The sequence below is a fragment of the Heloderma suspectum genome, chromosome 12, assembly GCF_057233095.1.
Source record: "Heloderma suspectum isolate Gila_16-S chromosome 12, 16-S_ref, whole genome shotgun sequence".
Classification (NCBI taxonomy): Eukaryota; Metazoa; Chordata; class Lepidosauria; order Squamata; family Helodermatidae; genus Heloderma; species Heloderma suspectum.
This window is the reverse complement of record NC_139469.1, coordinates 14,766,138-14,789,283: the sequence shown is the minus strand read 5'-3', so window position 1 is coordinate 14,789,283 and position 23,146 is coordinate 14,766,138. Positions and strand designations below refer to the sequence as shown.

Genomic DNA, 23,146 nt, shown 5'->3' with positions numbered 1-23,146 from the left:
TCAAAACTCTTCTCATGGTGAAGCTCACAGCCACTTCACACTGTTGGCCCCCAATCTGTTTTCTGGGCCCAATTCAGGGTGCCACTTTTGACCCATGAAGACTTGCACAGCTTAGGACAGCCTTTCCCAACCTTGGGTGCCCAGATGGTGTTGACCTACAATTCCCAACATCCTCAGCCAGTATGGTCAGTTGTCAGGGATGATGGTAACTGTAGTCCAATAACATCTGAGGACCTACGGTTGGCTTAGGGCCTTGGTATCTAAAGGATCACCATTTTCTTTGTACCTACCTGAACCTTCAGGCCTTCTGTGAGTGCTTCCTCAGTCTGTAGTTCAGATGATGAAATGAGGGAGAGGGCCTTTTTAATGGTGGCCCCAGTTATGGAACACTCTTCCTAGAGAAGCTCACTTGAGGCCTTTGCCAATGTTTTTCAATGCAAGATAAATATTTTTCTGCTGTCAGAACATTTTAATTATTTTAATATAATTTTAACATTGGTATTAACACTTAAGGCAGTTGGCATGTGTTTTAGGTTATTTTAGGTTTCTGTGATCAGGTTACTTTCTTTGTTATGGTTTTGGCTACTGTATTTGATCATTTTAAGTTCACACTGTAACTGGATTATATGGATACTATATTTAATTGTTTTAAATGGTTCAGTTGTACATTACCAAGAGAACCTGGGTTCTCTTGGTAATTAACAAATAGAGCAAATATAGGTTTGTTTGTTTTTACACAGATCACTGCTGCCATGCATCCTTCCATATATTATTGTTCTCATCTCTGATTCTTCTCTCTCTTAACTCCTGTCTCTCACCTCCTAGCCTCTTTCTTTTTATGCCCTTGGGAAGAGTTGTGAGTTAGCCTTCCATTTTTTCATCTTCCCATAACCTTAATCTTAATCTGATCATACCTACCTACATAAGTTAATCAGTGTGGCCTTAAAAGGGCCACAGCATGTACCTCAGGTACCTTCTCCAAGAAACCTTACGGAGATGTGAAATTTGATGACCGGATTCTCTAAGCGCAAGCTTATTTATAACTACTGCTAATAACCTTGTTGACTGATGAGAGCTAAACTATGTGTTTTAGTTGCTGCTTCATTAAATACCTGTTAGGTGCAACCAGCATGAGAAGCCATTGATGAGTGTTCTTAAACTTGCTTTACAGGGTGACCTAAAAACGTATCTTTGCAATGAACAGGAAAACATTAAAGGAGATTCTCAAATAATGCTGCTGCAGAGGATTGCATGTGAGATTGCTGCTGGACTCACCATAATGCATAAGCATAATTTTGTACATGGGTAAGACTTCCAAATATCTAATGCTGCTGTCTCTTTTTCATATGTGCTTGATGAAGTTTAAAAGCAAAACTTGAATTCTAAAATACTAAGTTGTATCGGGTTCTGAGGCGCGTTGAATATTGGATCTCAGCCTTTTTCTTTCCGCTCTCCCCCCCCACACACACACACACCTTGGAGAATATAAAGATACCTGTTTGCTCTGGCTGTTTCTTCTTTTGCTTCCATCTGTGAGTTGGGAGCTCACCAAGTGGAGGCTGGAGCCATTGCGCAGCCACCTTATACATGCACCTTAATAGCAGAGACCCCTGTGATTCTTCAGCTTTGAATCCATGTTGACTTGCGTGGGAGCTGGTAACTGAATTATTTACCTGCTGAAACTTCGGCCAGGTGAAATTGCTTGCACCACTGGACTCCAGGGGTGAGCAACATTGGAAGGGGCTGTACCTCAGTGGTAGAGCCCCTGCTTGCAACCAGAAGGTCCCAGGTTCAATCCCCAGCATCTCCAGGTAGGGCTAGGAAGGAATCCTGCCTGAAAGCCTCTAGAGCCACTGCCAGTCAGTGTTGACAGTACTGGGCTAAATGGACCAATGGTCTGATGGTATAAGGCAGCTTCCTAACACACAGCACACTTGCAGCCTGTCATGGACATCTGTGCAGCCCCCATTCAGTCCGGTTGCCACCGTGACCCCCAAAATCCCAGTGATTCTGCTGGGAAACAAGGCTTGTGCTCCCGACACATACTATTTCTCAGCAAAATTCTTCTTTCTACAGAGAAACAGCACACTGCGATCACACCCCCTGTTTCTTTGCAGATCGGGGCTTCTGCCAGATAGCTGTGGGGACTCTCATTCTGCCGGGAAACAAGCAGAATTGTTTCTAAGCAGAATTGCTGGAATTCCAGTGGTGGCAGTGGAGAGGAATGTGGCCCCCACAGGGTTCTGGAGTGGCCAGTGCACTTCCTTCCCCCCAGCCCTCGGAGGTTGCCCACTCCTTTTTTACTTGGTCTACCCAGTGGTATTCTGAGGTTGATCTGTTAGTGTCTTGCACAATAGAGTTTTAAGGGCCAAATTGCATGTTACATTATTCATGCTTTTAAAATATGTATGCTTAAACCAGCCATGTTTTGAAGAAGAAACATTTGCTGGATTGGAGCCTTGCCCCAGTTTTCTGCCCCAAATCTCCCCGTCCCCTACCCGTGGCTACTGTTTGCAGTAGACTAGCCTAAGATCCTAAGGGCCGCGGTGGCTTAGTGGTTAAGACGCTGAACTGCAGACTGGAAGGGCGGCAGGTCAGCAGTTCGAGACCCGAGTACTGCATGACGGAGTGAGCTCCCGTCTTCTGTCCCAGCTTCTGCCAACCTAGCAGTTCAAAAGCAAGAAATTGCAAGTAGATAAATAGGTACCGCCTCGGCGGGAAAGGTAACAGCGTTCCGTGCACCTCGGTGTTCAGTCATGCCGGCCACATGACCACGGAAGCGTCTTCGGACAGCACTGGCTCTTCGGCTTAGAAACGGGGATGAGCACCGCACCCTAGAGTCGGACACGACTGGTTGAGGACACCTTTACCTTTTTAGCCTAAGATCACCAGGTGAATTTCCCTGTTTAGTGGGGACTTGAACCCAGGCTTTCTGTCCTGAGATAATTTTGTGCTGATTTTGTATGGCTACTGCTGGTGCCCTTTAGAACCAAGCTACGTAAGGCTGTAATTAGAATGATGCTGAGTAAGCTGAACTTAGTTACATTAGCTACATCATTGATTTTTATCGTCTGAGCTTACATTGAGCTTTCTTTTGTTCTCATTGCAATGTTTTTTTTCAGTGACTTGGCCTTAAGGAATTGCTTCCTTACATCTGATTTAAATGTAAAAGTTGGGGACTATGGAATAGGGTTCAGTAGGTACAAGGTAAGTTAAATATTAATTTCAGAGCCTCAATTAGGTGGCACTAACTATGGTTTATTTATTGATGAATGGAACTACTAAAGTTACAACCTGGTGTTTTTATATGAGCTTGCTTGATTTTGAATGCAGTAGCTTGACAGCTTATATGGTAATCTCAGTTTGTTTGTACTACTCGTCTGTGGTTCTGTTTATGTGCCGAATTTGCCAGTGTTCTCTTCATCCCCTCTGTTGTAGTGGACAAATTTGCATACATCAGTGGGGTTGTGCCATGTAGGAAGTGCTATATATTGCTTAAGGAAAGGATTATATAACCTTTTGAATTAAGCAGTAAGATTTGGGTGCTTTCTTACTATGAAAAGCAGCCTCTGGAGGATGTGAACATGATCTGAGGAGTGTGTGCTTAACTCTTCTTCTCTCTGTTTTTCTGCACCCTCCTGTGGCTGTTTTTCATTAAAACAAAAACCTTGTTGGGACTGCATTGCACATACTTGTGTGTAACTTCAAGGGTAAACTGCATGTCGACCCAGTTCTCACAGAACCACTACCCACTGTTTAAACCATCTATGGGTAGTTAGGGCTGCGTGGGAGTGAGTGCGCTGCCTCCTGACCACTTGCCATTTCCACTTTTGTAAACAACCCAGGAACACCCTGTTCCCAGGTTGTTTGTTGCAACATCCGAACCCGGCATTCTGGGTTATTGAAGGAGAAAAAACTCAAAAGTTTTAACACATAGTTTGTTGTTGGGTTAAAACTCTGGGTTGTTTCTCCCTCAACAATCCAGAGTGCCGGGTTCAGACATCGCAACAAACAACCCAGGAAATAGGTTGTTTACAAAAGCGGAAACAAAGTGGAAGTGGTGAGTGATTGGGAGGCAGCATGCTTGCTCGCTCCTGTGAGGCCCTGACTGCCCATGGGTTGTCATTATGTGCGAACGAGGTCTTAGTGAGGAACAAAAGTACCTGAATAAATTCCCAGATTATAATAGCTGACTGGTTATTCAGACTTGTTTGGACAGACTATATGATATTTGACTCAAGAAATGTTAGCATTGCATTTCATATAGTTAGATTTCTCATTCTTGGTAAACAATTAAAATTGTTTTCACATTATGAGACTTGGGTGACTTTTATACAGTAGATAAGAATGCCAGTTTCTATTTAAATCTTTTAGTTTGGTGGTCTAGCTGCCAAACTGCGTTTTGAATATTGCCACATATTTCCATATTCCTTTTATGTGGACCTGCAGAGAACCACTAGGGGAGATTCCCCACTCATGCTGTGCTTCACTATCCCAGTCCTGTGCTTCTCTTCTCCATGCTACTGGTTTTGCTGTCACCAGGTGTCTCTCTCAGGCCACATTTGGCAGTGAGGATGGTCCATGCACCTCACTTTCAGAGTACTGCCCTGTTCATACAGGGCAACATTATGGAGGCTGTGCATATGGCTCTCATTTCCCCCTTCTAATCTTAAACAATGAATTCCAAATACTGACCATAGTGCTACTCTGCTAAGAGACAGTACTCAGGAGGCTGGGCATCTAGCTCTGTTCCTGCTGCTGTCACAACAATTATAGCAGCAGCGATGAGGTATCCAGGTGAGTTGCAAGCCTACCTTAATAGATGGGCCAAAAAGAGGAGGTAAAGCCATAAAATGATGTGAAAAGTGGAAAGCTTCTTATTGGATAATACAGTGGTTTTGATCCCAACTAAATTAGTCACAACTAACTTAAGTCTTATTGATTTTTAATGAGCCTAAATCATTGGGAAACTTGGATGCAGCCCAGTGCTTTTCAGTCTATCACTGCCTTCAGGGGCAAAGGGATTTCTATACAATTAATTGTGGTGTTTTATTCAAGGCATTTACCCTGTAGACTATACACCAAAACATGTTGAGCATATTGTATTCTCCAGTAATATTTTCCCCACTTTTAGCATCATTTTGAGACTTTGTCTCCTTTTTTTCAGCTTCTGTTTTTGTGTGTGTGTATGCTGGCTCTTCATTTATGCCTCCCTAATTCCTAGGAAACATTTTAATAGCGGGAAGCAGCTTCATTTTAGAGACCACCTTAAGGAAGGCCTACACGATTCTCTGCATGGATTAATCTTAGTGAGGGTGTAGCTGAACACCTGAGGCATGCTGAAAGGTCTGTTGACTCGATTTCCAGCATGCAGTTTTGGTTCCTCTTTAATGTTGGCTTTTTCCTTGATATGACAGGAAGATTATATTGAAACAGATGAAAAGAAGCTTGTGCCTCTTCGATGGACTGCACCAGAGTTGGTGACTAGCTTTCAGGATAGGCTGTTAACAGCTGAGCAAACGAAGTACAGTAACATCTGGTACGAAAACCATGGTCACTCTAACGAGTTTTCATTGAAAGTGTCTGGCCTGCTTTGGAATAACATCTAAACTGTAATAATCTAAACTATGAATAAGCCTGCACAAGCCTTGGCCTTGAGTACTCCCCTTTCCTCAATGTGTGTGAGGAGAAGAGAGCTTCTTGCTTCCACTTTAGAACAAGCTGCAGTTTGCCGTTTTGTTTTAATTAACTCTGTTAAGAACAAACCACAGTTCCTCAAGTTCGTACAGAACTGCAAACTTCTGTTTGTTCCAAAATGAAAGCAGAATTGGTGTTTTGCCGAAGCTCCCTTGATTCTACTGAAAACAAGGTTGGGTTTTACTAGTAGAACTGCAAGATGTTTTGCAGGGTTGTTTTTTTCCCCATAAAACATATCACAACCATCTAAAAGTCCATTTCACTGCTGGGTGTCTTGTAACCTTAACTTTTGGGATTAGAGCAAATTGGCTTCCATTTAAAACACGCCCCCCCCAAAAGTCAGGTAGCCTTGTCTACTCTATATTGCAGCGTGGTTCCTACCATGCCAATTACATGGTTCCTACCATGCCAGTTACATGGCCCATGCATGTGTGTCCTTTGCTCACTGTGATGTACTTAGGCACTATACAGGACAGCTTGTGATAAAGTTCCAATCTATCCTTTGGCAATGAACAAACTGAAAACTGAACATTAAAAAAATTAGGAGTTTGGCCTTCCTGTGCTCATACCTTACAGCCCACATACCATTTTGGGGTAATCATATTGTGATCTGACACCTTACTGAAGACTTTCTTTTTGCAGGTCACTAGGTGTAACACTGTGGGAGCTTTTCAGCAGTGCTACAAGGCCTTACCCTGATTTATCTGATGATGAGGTCCTGACGCAGGTCATAAAAGAAAAACGGACCAAGCTCTTGGAGCCCTATCTTGAACAGCCCTATTCTGATAGATGGTAAAGTCTGAATCTTTGAAGTTTATATCTAGATGTATAAAATAACGTGTAGGAAAAGCACTGTATAAATATGCTGCACTCAGAGTACTTCCTGCATTTCTCAGTCTTTAAAATAGCCCTTGTGAGATAGGTCAGTATAGTCATAGATCAGCAGAAAATTGCTAAGACTGATAGATAGTGGCTTGCTTATGACCATTCAGTAAGTTTGTGGTTGCGCATAGATTGAACTAGGGTGTGAGGTGGTCCAGCTCATTTGCTTAACCATAGCACTATCTCTTCTGTAATGTAAAAAGGTACTCACAGGAATAAAAAGTCTGCAGGAATTTTATCAGTGGAGGTAAACTCCTTAGCATATTTTTCAAGCTAAAGAAGACTAGTTGGCTGTTGAAAGGAATTGTTGATCTGAAACAGGATTCCCTTTTATTAACTGAATGGTATTGAAAATTTGTTGTTCTTCTCATAGGTATGAAGTTCTACAGTTCTGTTGGTTGCCTCCAGATAAGAGAGCAACAGCAGAAGAAGTACATAAGCTTCTAACATATCTCCATATGCAAAGTCAAAGGGATTCCGTGATTGATCCTGAACAGTGGAATGATCTCAAGCCCAATACTTCAAACAGGGAATTCTTGGGTGACTCTGCCTTTCCAATTCTAGATCATTTCACAGGCAATAGGTTTGGCCGCGAGATGGAAGAAGTCCTCACGGTAACTGAAACAAGTAGAGGGCTCAACTTTGAATACATCTGGGAGGCAGCCAAACATGACCACTTTGAATGCAGCCAGGCAAATCCTGATGAAGGGATGACTTACACAAATATCTTCTTCCCAGTAGAGGTTTTTGAGAATACACTTACAGAGCAAGGCCCTGGAGCTCAGGATGAAAGTGGGCAGGAAGTTTCTCTGTGTGTGCCCGGGCAACTTCCTGTGTTCAATGCCCATAAACCTTCTGTTGGAAATGATTATTACATCCAGTTAGAAGAGAAGAACGGAGGCAGTAATGTAAACTTTGATAGCCAGGCTGCTGTATTGACAACTGAGGTGGATAGCTATGAAGTTCTAAAGGACAAAAACTCTCACTTCCAGGTTCTTGGGGACTTCACTGCTGAATCTTCTACAGATGGGGACTTTTTCTGTTCCAATGTAGAACCCAAGGAAGAGGGCTTGCATGTCAGTGGCCTTGACAGCCCTTTTGAAAATACATTTAGCGATATCGCTGGAACAGAACAATGGTCAAATGCAAGAAATAGATTTGAATTAGCTGATATAAACGATATTCACGTGGAGCTTGAAGCAGTTTCATATTCGGATCTAGAGGAATCTGTAGTTGATCAGCCCAAGAAGGGAAGTCCCAGACACATCCCTGAAAATGAAGCTGTTCACTTGGACGAGGATACAACGCGGCAGTCTGATCCTAGCCTCCTGACTTCAGAACAGCTGTGCGATAACTTTCTTTTTCTTCAAGAGAAGAATTTATTAAAGGGCACACTGAGTAACAAAGCTGGGGGCGGTGATCTCAGTGGAACATCTGACAGCAAAAATATGCTAGAATCACCAAATATGGACCTTCTGGGGGTTGAACATAAAATGGCTGGAAATACTCCAGTTCATAAAGATGAGCATTTTGTTCAAATAGGTACAAATAATATGAGTATTCAGGCTCTGGACCTTGTGCAAAGTCAAATTCCTTCTAGCTCAGCTGTGATGGATAAGCAGCACGTATCCCCCTCATCAAGAGCTGAAAGAAACCTTTCCAAAGGAGTTGATGATAATGCTACCTGCAGTATTGCTTACTCTTATCTTGGAATGGATCAAGTCCCTGAAGCCAGCTTGACCCAAACACTTTCCACAAATGCCAAAACCCAAGCTGATGGGACTAGCCCCTGTCATAGCATAGCACTCCATGCCCAAGAGGGAGAAAAACAGCAAAAAAGCCAGGAAGTTAAATACAATAGTAGTTGTTGGGGCGAGTTGATCCACAACTTGGAGAATAAGCAGTCTGAATTAGAACAAAATGATGCATACCTTCTGGAGCAAAATGATGAAACTTCAGTTCAGGTTCAAAAATGTAACACAGAGGCTCTTGTTAAAGACATTTCATCTGTCCTTCCTTCAGACTGTACAAGTCATGACAGTCTACTAGAAGACAGTTTGTCAATGCCCATACAGAGCACGGGGCAATCTGTAGATACACCAGACTCATTAGATTCATTAGATGTTAATGAGGTCTTAGAGTCTTTAGTGGGTCAGAGTCCCCAGAAACCCTTGCCACCCGATAAACCTGCTGATAGTGGCTACGAAACGGAAAATCTTGAGTCTCCTGAATGGACATCCCACCTTATTGGCAGCAACTCCAGTGAAGACCCTGCTTTGTCTAGTGGTGGTGGTGATAATGTTTTGCATGATAATCCCATGATCATTGTGTCATCAGATGTAAATACTGACTCGGATAAAGCAAATATCATGGATGGATTTGAAGCTGTCTCTAAGACTACTTTTGGTGGCAACCAGAATTCGTACAGGGATTCCGCCTATTTTTCTGATAACGATTATGAACTAGACAAGAAATCTGAGGTTATAGACATATCAGCTGAACCAAAAGAAGTAACAGAGGATGGCAATTGCACTGACTATTTTGAAATGGAAAAGAATGGAAATACAGAAAATCGGCCAAATGGCAATCAAATAGCAGATGACCAGTTCACCAATAACTTGTGCTCATGGCTAGAATTGGATGAGAGGCTACAGGGACACAAGACAGATGAAACAAAGCAGGACTGTCTTCATAAAGGTGATAATGCAACTGTATTGCTACCGGTGGTGGATCTAGAGACTCCCGATGAGGATGAAGTTGAAATATATGAGGATTCCCCCAGAAGTGTGTCTTGCACAGGCACCAATACAGCAGACTTTCTTCCTGAGAGAGATTTAAAGCTCACACCTAACGTGTATGGTCCTGCTGAAGTCTTTGAAAAGTCCTTATTGTGCCACCTGGAAGGTCATAAGTTGAAAGAGCCAGACGTTGAAGGTAAATACCTTGGTAAACTTGATGTTACTGGCGTGCTCGATCTGTCGCTAGATGGAGATGATGCTGATGAAGAAGATGAAAACAGTGACGATTCTGAGGATGATATGAGAACTTTCCATCTTCATGGGCTTAGCTCTGACAGTGATGAGGAAATTGTGCATCAAATACCAATCATTCTTACTGATAGGGATGATGGCAAACATCTAAGGAGCTTGCTGAAACATCCAAAGCAACTGGGGCAGAACAACCCTCCTGAAAGCTTTCTGAAGAATGAGAGAAAAGCAGTAACGTTCTTTGATGATGTCACTGTCTATCTTTTTGATCAGGTATCTTTTATGTTCTATTTCTTTTTATGTTGCGTTTGGTTCTCAAACTCTAGGTTTGGAAAAAAGATTGTGATAAAGTCTGTGCAAAGTGTGTGTTCACTGTGGCAAATGAAGCAAGGAGGAGAATAGGAGAAGGAGGCCAAGTAGCCCCATACCCTTTGAGGAGTGTTTGCATTTTCATTGTTTGTCTATACAGACGTTTTGTTGCAGAAAGACACTTTAAAAGCTGCAAAAGCAGTGAGCTGAAAATCATAGGAAAAGTCTAAAGCCTGTATTTGTGTTGCCCTGTGTAATTTTTAAGGATCTGAACAAAGGCTATAACATTTGGAGTTTAAAATAATTCTAAATAAGACCGTCTTGGAATAAGTTTATCATGTCCCCAAACTGTGCTTTAGGCCCATACCATGTTCATGACAGAGGTAGGGATATGCAGTTATCTTAATATAATGAAACTATTCAGAGTAGCTGTTGTCTCCTGTTTAGTGGGGGTCCAGCATGTCCTCTGTGAACAAATGTGTGTCTTACACCGTGCTGCATGGTGCTTGTTTTAAAATAGGTACAAAACTCTTTGCCCCTAATTGCACCAACTGGGGACAAGTTAAGTACAGAAGCACATGGGGCTTAAAACACAATTGGTGGTCACTGTAACCTACTGTTGTAATTATGAAGCACATTGGGTTTGCATGTAGTTCTTTCAGTTAGAACAGTATGTGTGTTCTCTCTCTCTGCAAATAGTTGACCTACTTTACAAAACACCAAGGTTGTGTATCTAGTTCTCACTTCTGTAATGAGATAGCTGCAAGGTGCCTTTTACACCTTGTAGGAAGGCAAACTAGCACAGCAAATTTAGGCCTTTTATGAAAAGGCCTAGAAATGAACCATAGCTGGGTTGTAGAATGGTGCAGAGCTCCTCAGATGAAGTGCTTTGTGTATTTCCAAAACATTGGGTTCTGCTTTTCCAAGATCTCCTTTGACCTTTTGATCATATTAAATAGGTTTGAAAAGAGATGCAGAAATTACATTCACTCCCCCCAACCCCACACACCCTTTTGTGTGATCAGCAATCATGGGTTGCAGGAAGAAAAAAGTTATTTAGTCAAGATGGATCATTCCATACAAGTTGGCATGGTGTCACGTTCGTTCTTTCGTCCTCTCCCTTCGTAATCAACACACTCCAAGATTCTAGGCTTCAGGCTCACTACTTTATTAGTTAACGACCAGGTTCCTTACAAATGCAAATTCTAGAAAACTCTCAGGCTACAAAGGAAACAGCTACTCCACACAATCACAAATACCAATAGAGGAGCCCGAAGTGGAAGTTAGAGAAGTTGCCCACAGTTTGAACAAGAGCTTCCCGGCCAGACTAGCTTAGGGGGGATGTCCCTCCCTTACAGTGGCTCCCGCCTACTTAGGCTATCACACATAGCCGACCTGGAGGATTGTCTGAGCTCTGCCTCCAACTTTTCCCACTTTGCTCTGCGACAGACCCTAGCATCCCTCAAGTCACACCCCTCACTCTCCTCCTCCCTGAGACCTGGGTTCTCATGGGGCGGGGGGGGGGCTTCACCTCAAGCCATCGTGTGCCAAGGTCTTGAGAAGAACGCCTTGCCATGTCTGAGCTCACTAGGGTGGGAGCCTCCCCCGGTTGTGGCTGTTCCCATTCTGAGTCTGAGCTGCTAACTATCTCCACACACTCCGATTCATTCCTGACACATGGTCTTATAAACAAGTTTTCTCACTTTGTCCAGTTCTATATGATAAAATTACAAGAACTGAGTTTGCATTCTTGGATGACTGTTGGCCCTCTGTATTGCATGTGTTCAAGTTTGGCATTTAGGTTTGTGGGAGTTTTTGTCTGTTGCTTGTGTTGTTATTTTTGTAAAAGTTTGTTATATAGCAAATAAAGAAGGATTGAATTCAGTGGGACTTGCTTCTGCGTAAGCATACATAGGATTGCGCTGTTAAGTGGTTTGAAGGGAGAAGTCTCTTATTGATTTATGTAAACTGCTCCAGGAGGCTTTATTTGGGTTGAAGGAGTGACATAAACATGCTTTAAATAAGTGAGGATGATGGCAAACTTGCTATATAACTGGGAGCAACAAAATAAATTAAAAAATGCAAAAGAATTCATACCATATTGGTCCAGGAAAAGCGGTGGCAGAATGTGGCTGTAACACTAGCAACTGTCTTATGCTTCTATTGTTAGTTAATGGATATGTAACTTCAGATGCTGAAAAAACTTAAATCTAAAAAAATATGAAATAGTATGTTTTGAGGAACGATTTGAAGGAGAGCGAGAAGCCTTGATGGAAAAGGTGTTTGGGCCTGAAGGAGTAGCATAGTGGAAAGCATGAAAGGGTGATGAGGTGGGTGGTAAAACAAGCTTCTCCCAACTAGGACAAAAGGATTGGACTAAGGAGGGGGAGATGAATTGTGAGTAAAGTCAAACCCATTGGATCTTAACTATCATCCAGTTTTTGATAATGCCCTTCTCAGGCAAGACTTTGGAACATGTGACCTCTCAACTCCAGGTAGTACTGGATGGCACCAGTTATCTAGATCCATTGTAGTTTGGTTTTGGAATGGAAACTGACAGGGGGAGAGTGTCCCTTTTGATTCTCCAGGAGACCTCAGTAGTGTGTGACACCATCTACTGTGGTATCTTTCTGAGACTGCTTGCTGGCTCTTTAATTTATTATTACATTTATATCCCACCTTTTTTCCTGTTGCAAGGAACCCAAGATGGCTTACATAGTCCTCCTTCTCTCCATTTTATCCTCACAGCAACCCTGTGAGGTCAGTTAGGCTGAGAGTCAGTGACTGTCCCCAAGTTGAGCTTCATGGCCGAGTGGGGACTAGAACCCAGATTTTGAGTCCCAGTCCAGTCCTCTAACCACTACACCACACTGGCTCTCTTGGGACTTGGGGGCACCGTACTGTAGTGGCTCTGGTCCTTTGGGGAGGGTTGGTCCCAGAAGCTGGTGTTGGTGCTGCTCTGCCCTATAGCCTTTGGCCTATCATATGGTTCCATCTTGTCCCCCATGCGTTTTAACATTTACATGAAGCTGCTGGGTGAGGGCATCTGGTCACCTATATGCCAATAACATTCACCGCACTTTTTTACCAAATAATCCAAGGGAGGCAGTGGACACCCTGAACCAGTGTTTGGAAGTAGTACTGGAATCACTGAGGGTAAAGAAGTTGAAGCTTAATCCAGAATAGACAGAAGTGTTGTCAGTAGGGGAATTCTGATGATATGGATGGGAATATATGACCTGTTTTGGGTGGGATTACACTCCTCCTGAAGGATCAAGTGCATAGCTTGGGGGTTCTCCTTGTCCTGGTACTAGCCCTAGATGCTCAAATAGTGTCAGTGGCCAGGAATGCCTTATCAGCTTCAGCTTCAGATTGCCTTATCAATCCACCAATTGTGACCCTGTCTGAAGAAAGCAAACCTGGCTTCAGTTCTGTATACACTGGTGATATCCAGACTGGATTACTATAGTGCTCTCTATGTGAGGCTGCCATTAAAGACATCTTGGAAACTTCAGTTGGTTGAAAATGCACCTGCCAGGATGTTGGTAGAGGGAAGGCAATCAGACCATATGCTATGCCAGTATCATTAGTTATGGATGTGTTTCCATGCTCAATTCAAGGTGGTGGTATTTTACTTTTAAAGCCCTGAACGGTCTGGAACCTAGTTATGTAAAGCATAGGTGTACAGCTCCCCTCTGGTCAAGGGTCACATAGGGTGTTGGTGGGGGGGAGAGCTCACACCTGCATATGCACATGTTGCACACACTCCCCCCTGCCCCAAACCTTGCTGCAAATTGCCGAAGTGGGAGTGAGGCTCCCCCCACCCTCCCATTCCAGCCATTTTGAGTAGTAAGTCCAACAGATCCATCGGAACCAGGTTGGGGGAAGGCAGCTGTAGACTTTCAGTAAGGTTTTGTCTGGTGAAACATCCCAGGTAGGAGATGATGGAAGATAACTGCATTTCTTTGGGTTTATTAGGAAACACCAACCAAAGAGCTCGGAAATCGTACTGCAGAATCGAACCACTCGGACTCTAACAACACTCCTGCTCCTGCTTCAGGCCTTGGTTACTTGAATAAATTTACGAATTTGGAAAGCTCTACTGATGAAGAAGGTAGTTAGTCTTTCAGGAGCATGTTTAAGTATTCTGAGAGAATATTCCTTACAAAATTAAGGTGCATAGTTCCAAAGCAAAAAGGTTCCATTCAGCGTTGCCTTGAGAGCATGATCTTACTGAACCCCTTCCTGTAAGTGATGCGTATGGCTTGGAAAACGTTATTGCCATTCTTGCTTGTGGTACAAGAATCTAAATCCAAGCTTAAGGGAGGGTTGTAGCTCAGTGGCAGGGTACATGCTTTGCATGCAGAAGGTCCCAGGTTCAATTGCTGCCTCCTCCAAGTAGAACAGGGAAAGTCCCCTGTAGAGTCGCTGCTGGTTAGTGTAGGTAGTACAGACATAGATGGACCAATGGACTGACTCTGTATAAGGCAGCTTCCAGTGTAGAAGGTAATAGAGCTTATTTTTGCTTTGATGGTGTTTTCCTTTTAGTAATGAACCTGCTGTTGAAGCCATTAGAATTTGCTGCTTTATTGGAACAAGTAAATTTGGGTCCTAGGTACTCCTTCACTCACTTCATTTGACTGTCGGGCCTTCTGAGATGAGGCACCAGTTCTGATGGGCCCGCAGCACTGGTTTTCTTAACCACAAAGAAAACTAAGGAAAACACTTGGTTTCTTTTGACCATATGCAAAATAAGCAACCCACTTTTCAGCGTAAATGTTCACATTTAAGCTGAAAGGTAGGCTACCACTTTAGAGCTAGCAGCAATGAAAACGTCAAATGAACAATCCCCAAACCAACCTGGACATGTTAATGTTCAGCCTCCTGTGTATGCATACAGCTTAGTTGAAGTATGGCAGGACAGACACAGAAGTTAATTTGGAAATCTTTCAGTCAGGAATGGAGAACCTGTTGCAATCCAGGTATTGGTGGACTCCAGCTCTCATTAGCCCTAGCCAGAATGGCCTTTGATCAGGGATGATAGGAACTGTAGTTAACATCTGGAGGGCCACAGGTTCCCCACCCCAGCTAAGCAATATTCTTTGTTTTTGCTATAAATAAAAAAATGTGGTTCATAAGCATCCTTAACACTGGAAAAAGAGTTTACCCCATTGTATTTGGTGAAATAAAGGACATTCTCTGTACTTTACCTTGCAAGGCTACCAAATCCTGTCTTGATTGATCCATTTTTTTTTTACAAGTTCCAATTTTCTCCAAGAAAATTGCACTTTTGTGCTTTGAAAAGATCTACTTTTGTCCTCTGTCTAGGATGTTGATGCGAATAAAATATTTGCTCAGTTAGCAAATGTTTTCCAACTTTGCACGCACAACACTAAATTACTCTTGTAGTGCCTGTTGGTTTGCATGGAATGTACCTGGTTTGGTACCGACCTTAAGCATAATATGTAGAGAAAAGGAAATGTCGTCTAAACTAATTGAGAGTCTATTGCCTGTGGATTGTGGCCTTTTCTCCATTTTTTTTTTTAATTGTGTGCTTTGTTCTAGGTGGAGGTTTTGAATGGGATGATGACTTCTCTTCCCCGGAGCCCTCTTTTATATCAAAGGCAGCAAATAGTTTCATTAGTTCCAAGACTTCTCTTCAGACTGCAAAGTACTTCTCTCCACCACCGCTGCCTCGAAGCCCTGAACAAAACTGGTCCCATCCATTACCTTACTCCAGATTCTCTATTTCACCAGCGAACATTGCAAGCTTCTCACTCACGCACCTTACAGATTCTGATATCGAACAAGGAGGCAAGTATTTTCCTTCAGAGAGCAGTTTGTTACGTCAGTATGACGTGTTATGAGCAGTGCTTATTCAATAGCTTATTGAAAAATGTTATAGCTATGCACAAGAAAAGAAAGTTAAACTGTATTTAAACCAAACTGGGCTGTTTAACCCACCTATTTTAGACCAGGGGTGGGGAATCTCTTGTCAGGATTGGTCCCAAGTCCCCTAGTTTGGTTTCTGACTTGGTTTCGGATTCAGAGACAGAGCTAGAAGAAGCCCAGCTGAGACAGGGAGTGGGGGAGGAAATTCTCCAAGACTCCTTAGGAGCCAGTGAAGAAACTTCGCAGGGGCGTAGCGACCAGGAGGGCCACCATCTTTCCCCATCCCCATGGGAACCCAGCCTGTGTTGGAGGAGGAAGAGGCAACAGTGGAATTGACATGCCAGAGCCCACCACCAAACTAAGTGGGCGGAGCAGAGAGGAGGTGGGAGGCATTCCGCCAGATAGGTTGCCCATCAGAAGTTGGGTTGGGAGGATCCTCCCTGAAGGGAAGAGCCCAGAAAAAAGCCTGTCTAGCATGGCCAGAAACTCATCCATTAGCTGAAAGGTAACTGCCCTGCTTTCAATAGTTTTCTTACAAAAGCACTATTTAGCCAATTAGGCCTAGAAGACAGCTCCCAGCCTTTGTAGTCATTTCAGGTGTCAAGAGGTGCAATTAACTGAATAAAAGTTTGTGGACTGCACAGCGAATCTCTGCTGCCTCACTATTCAGCCGAGGAGCTTGGAATCCATGACAGCTCGTTCAGCTCGAGGGCCGAATTCCATTTCAGAGAAGCTTTTGGAGGCCGCATTCCAGTGGTGGGCAGGGCTGAAGGCAAAAGAGGACTGGCACTAGGGTTGGCGGAGAATTTCTCCCCGAAACTTCGGGGGGCCGAGCGCCAACGTGTTCGGCCCCCCGAACAAGTTTCGGGGAGAAATCCTCCGAACCCCCCCCCGCACCCCCCCCGGGACGGGACTTACCTTCGCCGAATGTCCCTCCCGGCGGCGGGTCTGGCCGGCGGTTCGGTGGGTGTTCGAGCGGGGCAGGAGCAGCAGCCGGTCTTTCGACCGGCTGCCACCACCGCCATTGCAATAAAAGAAAAAAAAAAACCGCCCCCTGATAGGCTACGTGATGATTCACGTAGCCTATCACGGCTAGATTTGCAAAGTCAGCCGTGATAGGCTACGTCAATCGTCACGTAGCCTATCATGGGTGACTTTAAAAAAAAAAAAAGTGTGTACGGATAATGGCGGCCCCCATAGGGAGCCGCCATTCCCGTTCCTTATTTGGTCGCTGTAGTCTACGTAAACATTTACGTAGACTACAGCGACTAAATAAGGAACGCGAATGGCGGCTCCCTATGGGGGCCGCCATTAGCGTACGCGCTTTTTTTTTTTAAAGTCACGTGATGATTGACATAGCCTATCACGGCTGACTTTGCAGATCTAGCCGTGATAGGCTACGTGAATCGTCACGTAGCCTATCAGGGGGCGTTTTTTTGGTTTTTTTTAACTTTCGCGTTCGCGGCCGGGCGAGGCGGGAAGCCTCCTCCCCGGCCTGAATTTCGGCCGGGCCGAGGCGGGAAGCCTCCCCCCCCGGCCTGAACTTCGCGGGGGGAGCAGCGAAGCGCCTCCCCCCCACCACAAACGTCCTTCAAGGACAGGTAAGGGACTTTTGTCCACCCCTAACTGGCACCAAAATACTAGCATACTGTAGCTGAAAGCTCTCATTGACAGTAGCTAAGCCTTAGGAGAGGCATTTCAACCTTTTAGAATGGGCGGGGGCGGGGGACTGCACAAAAGCTGGGAAACCACCGAACAATTGGTGACTGGGGGGAAAGGCAATGTGGCCAGGGGAAGGGGGCATGGTCATCTTGGAACCCCAGGTGGGCAGGATTCGGACCTCAGGCCTGAGGTTCTGAGCCACTGCTTTCAACTCTGTTGTTGGTGTGGCCAGACTGGTCTGCGTAGGTTATTGAGGAAATTTAGCACCTATTGTAGAATAATGATTTAGTAATAAATAGCAAGAAATCAGAAGTGCTAATATTTGGCAAGAAAAAGAAATGATACAAGTGGTTTTTGGACCCTAATGAAAATGAACAGGTGGAATCCTATATTTACCTAGGCTTAGTGTTTATCTCTATAGGAGCTTGGGTTCTGCACCAAACGAGAAACGAGCTGAAAGCAAGTGCATGTGCCCAGTCTTTGAATAGGCTCCTGAACTATAGACAGCCCAGTTCTCTCTTACCAGTCCTTAATGTGTACAAGGCAAAAGTCCTGCCAGTGCTAACATACGGTGCAGAAATTTGGGGATTGTCCATTGGCAAGAGAATAGAAAGGGTCCAAAATCACTTCCTTCACTTGATCTTAGGGGTGCCATCAGCCTGCCCAGCATATGCGCTCAGAACTGAACTCGGAATCATGGCAGTTTTAGATCAAATACATCTCAGGCTATTTAATTACTGGTTCCAACTGGGCCTGATGAATGTAGCCAGTCTTCCAAGGAAATGTCTTCAAGAGCAGATGGCTAAAACCTTGGAAACATCATGGCTTCATAACTTCACAAAGATGTTACCAAGCTGTGGTTTCAGTTTGAATGTTTTAAGGACCCCTTGCACCAATTAAGAAATATAGTCAAATTAAGGATTTTAGATATTGGAGCCCAGGGATAGCTGCCCTGTTGAACTCAAGGGCAATGAAATGGTTAGCCAAAGCCAAATCTCAGTTCAATTAAGATAAATACCTGTTTTAGGTCTCAAAAGGGACCAGCATGTAGCCTTTACATGTTTACGAATGTTGATGATGGATACAGTGATGCTACAGGGAAGATTCAGAGGCATCCCATTGAGCGACAGACTATGCATATGTAGTAGTTCTGTAACTGAAGATCTGGCACGCTGTTTACTTGAATGTCGTCTATACTCAAGCTGTAGGGAACGCTATTTAGCCTTATTCCTGACCCACATGAGAAATTGGTCAGTGAAGGATAAATTGTTATTTCTTTTACGTGGCTCTAATTTCTTTGTGTCTCAAAGGGTTGCCCTTTTTGCGATCAAGGAGGCCAGTATAAGGAAGGAGGAATTGGGAAAAATGGTCTGGCTGTTAGACTCAAATGAATGTGTGGGTTTTATTTACTACTATTTTTATCCCTCTCTAGTTTTTTTTTTTTTTGTGGGACCGCGGTGGCTTAGTGGTTAAGATGCTGAACTGCAGACTGGAAGGGCGGCAGGTCAGCAGTTCGAGACCCGAGTGCTGCGTGACGGAGTGAGCTCCCGTCTTCAGTCCCAGCTTCTGCCAACCTAGCAGTTCAAAAGCAAGAAATTGCAAGTAGATAAATAGGCACCGCCTCAGCAGGAAAGGTGACAGCGTTCTGTGCACCTCCGTGTTCAGTCATGCCGGCCACATGACCACGGAAGTGTCTTCGGACAGCGCTGGCTCTTCGGCTTAGAAACGGGGATGAGCACCGCACCCTAGAGTCAGACACGACTGGTTGGGGACACCTTTTTAGTTTTTTTTAATGGTTTTTATTATAAAGTTTTAATGTTGATGTATTGTTTTAATTTTTAATGTAATGTTTAATTTTAATGTAATGTTTAATTCTAATGTAATGTAAAGTCTTTTCCTTCAGCGTATTTTATTATTATTATGCTTGAAATGGTTAGAAGACTTGTTCAGTAAAGTTATTCATTAATTCAGAAGCATGGTGGTGTGGCTGATGTGCAAAGGTTAGAGAATTTGTAGTCCAAAATTATTGTTGCTTGGTCACGGACCCCCTTTTGTGTTCCCTAAACCATTTAGCCATTGTGGTTCAAACCTTTCTAGTACCTTTTCCCATCCCCACCCCCACCAGACACACTACTGCTTACCATCAGGAGTGGCCTTACTATGGGGCAACTGAAGTCATGGATTTTAGGTGCCATTAGGGATAGTAGAGCCAGAGGCGGACCAGTCTGGGTAGCTCTCCTGCTAAGTCCTTGCTGAAATAAATGGGAGCTGTGCAAGCACAGTGCCCTGATCTGGCTCTTTTCGCCAGGAAGAATTCCCAACACCGCCCCCCCCCCTCCGAATGTAAAGAATGCCAAATAAACAAGCTCATCACTGGCTCATTCTATATCTATCTATATTTTTTATCATAGAACTAGGATATTTTTTGAGCATACAAATGCCCTGGTACTTGCGGGTCCTTGATACCTGGCATGCAAGCTCATATTAGGTTCAGTAGAGAAATGTTTGTACTTGTATCAGAAGTGCTGATTAGATAAGATTCTTTGCTTGTTCTATCAATAAGGCCAGTGTTTCAGATAGTGTCGCTTTCTTAGTGTCGCTTTCTTCTGTGTCCTAAACGGTGACATTGAAGTGTGCGATTTAGACAGTTGTGCCTGAGAGATTTCCAGGTGTGTCCCTGGGGTGGATTTCATAACAGGAGATGGATAATAATTACTGTGCTTTTAAGCAACAGGATCTCGCTTTTGAGGTGGGGGTGTGTGTCATGCGCCCCCAACCTGCTGGGAAACTGTTACAGCGCAGTCCACATTGAAATAAGTGAGGGTTGAACAAAAACATAGCTGTGTTCTTTTAAAGACTTTCTCTCCCCTGCCACTTCCCCTTTCATTTCAACAGAGCTTGTCCAGGAAAAATTCTCCGGGAAGTAGGCCTGAAGGACAATCTACAGCCTTGAAGGGCTGCTTCCGGAGGTAGAATGTCTCAAATATTTTTCCTTACCCTAATGGCTTTGTACTTTTCAACAGGGAGCAGTGAAGATGGAGAGAAAGACTAAGCAACCGAAGCGTCTCTCAGTACACAACCACGCGTGTGGAGACACCTCTGCTTCTTGCCCGAAAGCCAATTTTTTAAAATAACAACAACAGCTGCATCTGAAAATTAGGCAGATGTGCTGAAGTCCAGTCATCAAGAGGTTGACGAACACAGAAGGCAACGTTAGATCAGGACGTGAACGTGAAGGTGGATGTTACGACTTTATATGTGTACTGTTTTTTTGAAAACTGATGCATTTTGCATTTCCTTAAAAAAAAAAAAATCTGTGCTAGCTTCCCCCTTCTCCCTCTTTTGCTCCCCCCCGGCCCCGTACTTGAAGTATCCTCCAGGCAATTTGTAACAATATGTAAAATGGTTACGTTCTGGTTTCTATATAGGATTGTATCATACCCTTTTGTATTCATGTATTATCTATATATGAATATGTAAAGTTGTACATAGCTGAGCAACAGGTGGCTGTCACTTGAAGTGGTCTGGCTGAGAGCTGTTGTGTAGTAAGCCATAATTCGAAAACTTCACACATTGCTTGGCTGCAGATGCACTATTGGCTGCCCTTTCCAGGTCCCCCTGCCTTGTACAAAGCCATCCTTCTTTGCTCTTGATTGATAGAAGTTGTTGCTTCGGCTTGTTGAACCGGTTCGCTTTGTACTCCTACATCCCTTTCCACGCAAAGCACTTGTCTGAATGTACAGAGCTTGTCTTCCTTTTTTAAAGAAATAATTTCTGGAACTTCATGTGCTATTCATGTTTCTAAAGGGGTGATTCAATTTATATATACCCATTTGCAGTAAAGTGGTTGATGAATCGACCTTTTAGTTATAGTTGGCTAAAAAATGGTGGTAGTGGTGTTAGTGTTGTAGGATTTATTTCAGGAGAAGTCTGAAAGACTCTGGGATTGATTGATTGTGTGTGTGTGTGTGTGTGTGTGTGTGTGAATGATGATATTAGTTACTGGGTAACTTCTAGTACTGCTCATCTCATCTTCAGGGATCTGTCAGCATTTCTGCTGAGGCAATCTAACAGAGGATGCGTTGACGTAATTTTTGCTCTTAATCTTTCTTTTGAAGTCAGGTATCTATAAAGAAGCAGCTTTAATAAAAGTAGGATCCCTGGGCTCTAACCTGGGGTTCTGTGGTTCTCAAGCAGTCCCTTGCAACACAGCAAATCTTCAATATGGATTTGGATTTTCTGTGCTTTCTGGAGTTGGAGCATCCTGTAGAGCAGCCTTCCCTAACCTGGTCCCTCCAGATGTGTTGGACTTCAACTCCCATAATCTCCATGGGGAGGGACCCAGGTTAAGGAAGGCTGCTATAGAGGCCCCCCCCCCCCCATGTGTTTGATGCTGGAAAGAATGGTCCTAAAACTAGCGGTTCAGTTACCTTAAGGATGCTGTTAGAAACTTAAAGGCTAATAGGCAGTACTTGGTTAGGCCCAGATCTTCCATAGCAAGTTTAAAAGGCCTTTCCAGAGCTTCATGTTACTTCTGGAAACTTACCCGGACTAATGCATAAAACAGGAAAGTAGAACTCTCCAAACCTGGCAAACACAGCTATGACTACGCATAGAATATGTGCACACACATATACATCCCTCAGTAAAATGTGTGTATCTTCATTTACCTCACTCTAAAAATGAGCATTTGCGCTGTAATACACATTTTTCAGCCATAGCCTTGGCAGAGAGAAAGGAATTTTAAAATAATTCTGTTTTTTTAAGCTATTTGGCTAACCTATACATGCTCCTGCTTTGGGCCTGACAGAGAACATCCATGAAGGACGTGAACATCGGTAGGTTTAAAACCCTCTTATTAAACAATGTATGAAAGCGTTGGGCTCCCCCCCCCCTTTTCTTCACACTTCTCCAGTCAGCCTGGATCTTGTCAGCCACATGGAGGGCAGAAACTGGCATGCATTAAATATTTCCAGTGACAGAGCTCCATTTCACAAGGAACTCATAAGGCCTAAAAAATGTAGAACAGCTTGAGAAGCGTGTCAGTTTGTATGCTCGCCTGCAATGTACCCTCACGTGCAAACTTGCCTTGTAAAGTGATGCTACTCGTTTGCCGTATCCTGCAGTGTTCATTGTGTTTTTGCAAGAGCAAATGTTCGTGTGCACGGAATTGGCTTTTAAAATACAAAGGACCACCTTGGGCCTGTTTTAAATTGCTGCTTGGTCCTTTGACAGATTTGAGTCTGAAGGTGAGAGATATTCCGGGGCAGGTCGGGTTCCTCCTCCTGTCCCCAGCTCTTTCCTCACTGGGTGAATATAAAAGCAGAAGGGAGCTCAAACGTGAGGCTTGAACTTGGTATACTGAGGTTGCAACCAGATGAGAAGTTATATGGCAGGAAACATAGACCCCGAACCTTGTAGTTCATGAGTTTGGACTCAGTATAGGTCAGCCTTCCTGAATCTGGTGCCCTTCAGATGTGTTGGATTACAGCTCCCAGCATCCCCCAGCCAGCTATGCTAGCTAGGGGATGTTGGGAGTTGTAGCCCAACACATCTGGAGCTGGCAACCCAAATGCAGGTGGGTTAAGTGAAGCGAGTGCGTTGCTATTCCCCTTCACTTTTGTTCAACCTTTTAAGTGCGGAAACTTTGACTAGCGGTATCCCAATGACGTGTGCGCATTCGACATGCCAGGATTTTCTCCGGGGAGTTCAGGCTT

General features: G+C 43.8%; 1 protein-coding gene across 1 annotated transcript in view; it reads left to right on the top strand.

The window, feature by feature from the left end:
- The window catches only part of LMTK2 (lemur tyrosine kinase 2), a 70,366-nt gene extending 49,059 nt beyond the window's left edge, over positions 1-21,307 (top strand). The window contains exons 7-14 of the mRNA XM_084818436.1: positions 1,172-1,305; positions 3,123-3,207; positions 5,418-5,539; positions 6,340-6,489; positions 6,953-9,839; positions 13,854-13,989; positions 15,441-15,689; positions 20,453-21,307. Of these exons, the coding sequence (XP_084674562.1) occupies positions 1,172-1,305; positions 3,123-3,207; positions 5,418-5,539; positions 6,340-6,489; positions 6,953-9,839; positions 13,854-13,989; positions 15,441-15,689; positions 20,453-20,481 (3,792 nt within the window). The 3' untranslated portion in view covers positions 20,482-21,307. The remainder of the gene's footprint in view (positions 1-1,171; positions 1,306-3,122; positions 3,208-5,417; positions 5,540-6,339; positions 6,490-6,952; positions 9,840-13,853; positions 13,990-15,440; positions 15,690-20,452) is intronic.
- The last annotated feature ends 1,839 nt before the right edge of the window (positions 21,308-23,146 follow it).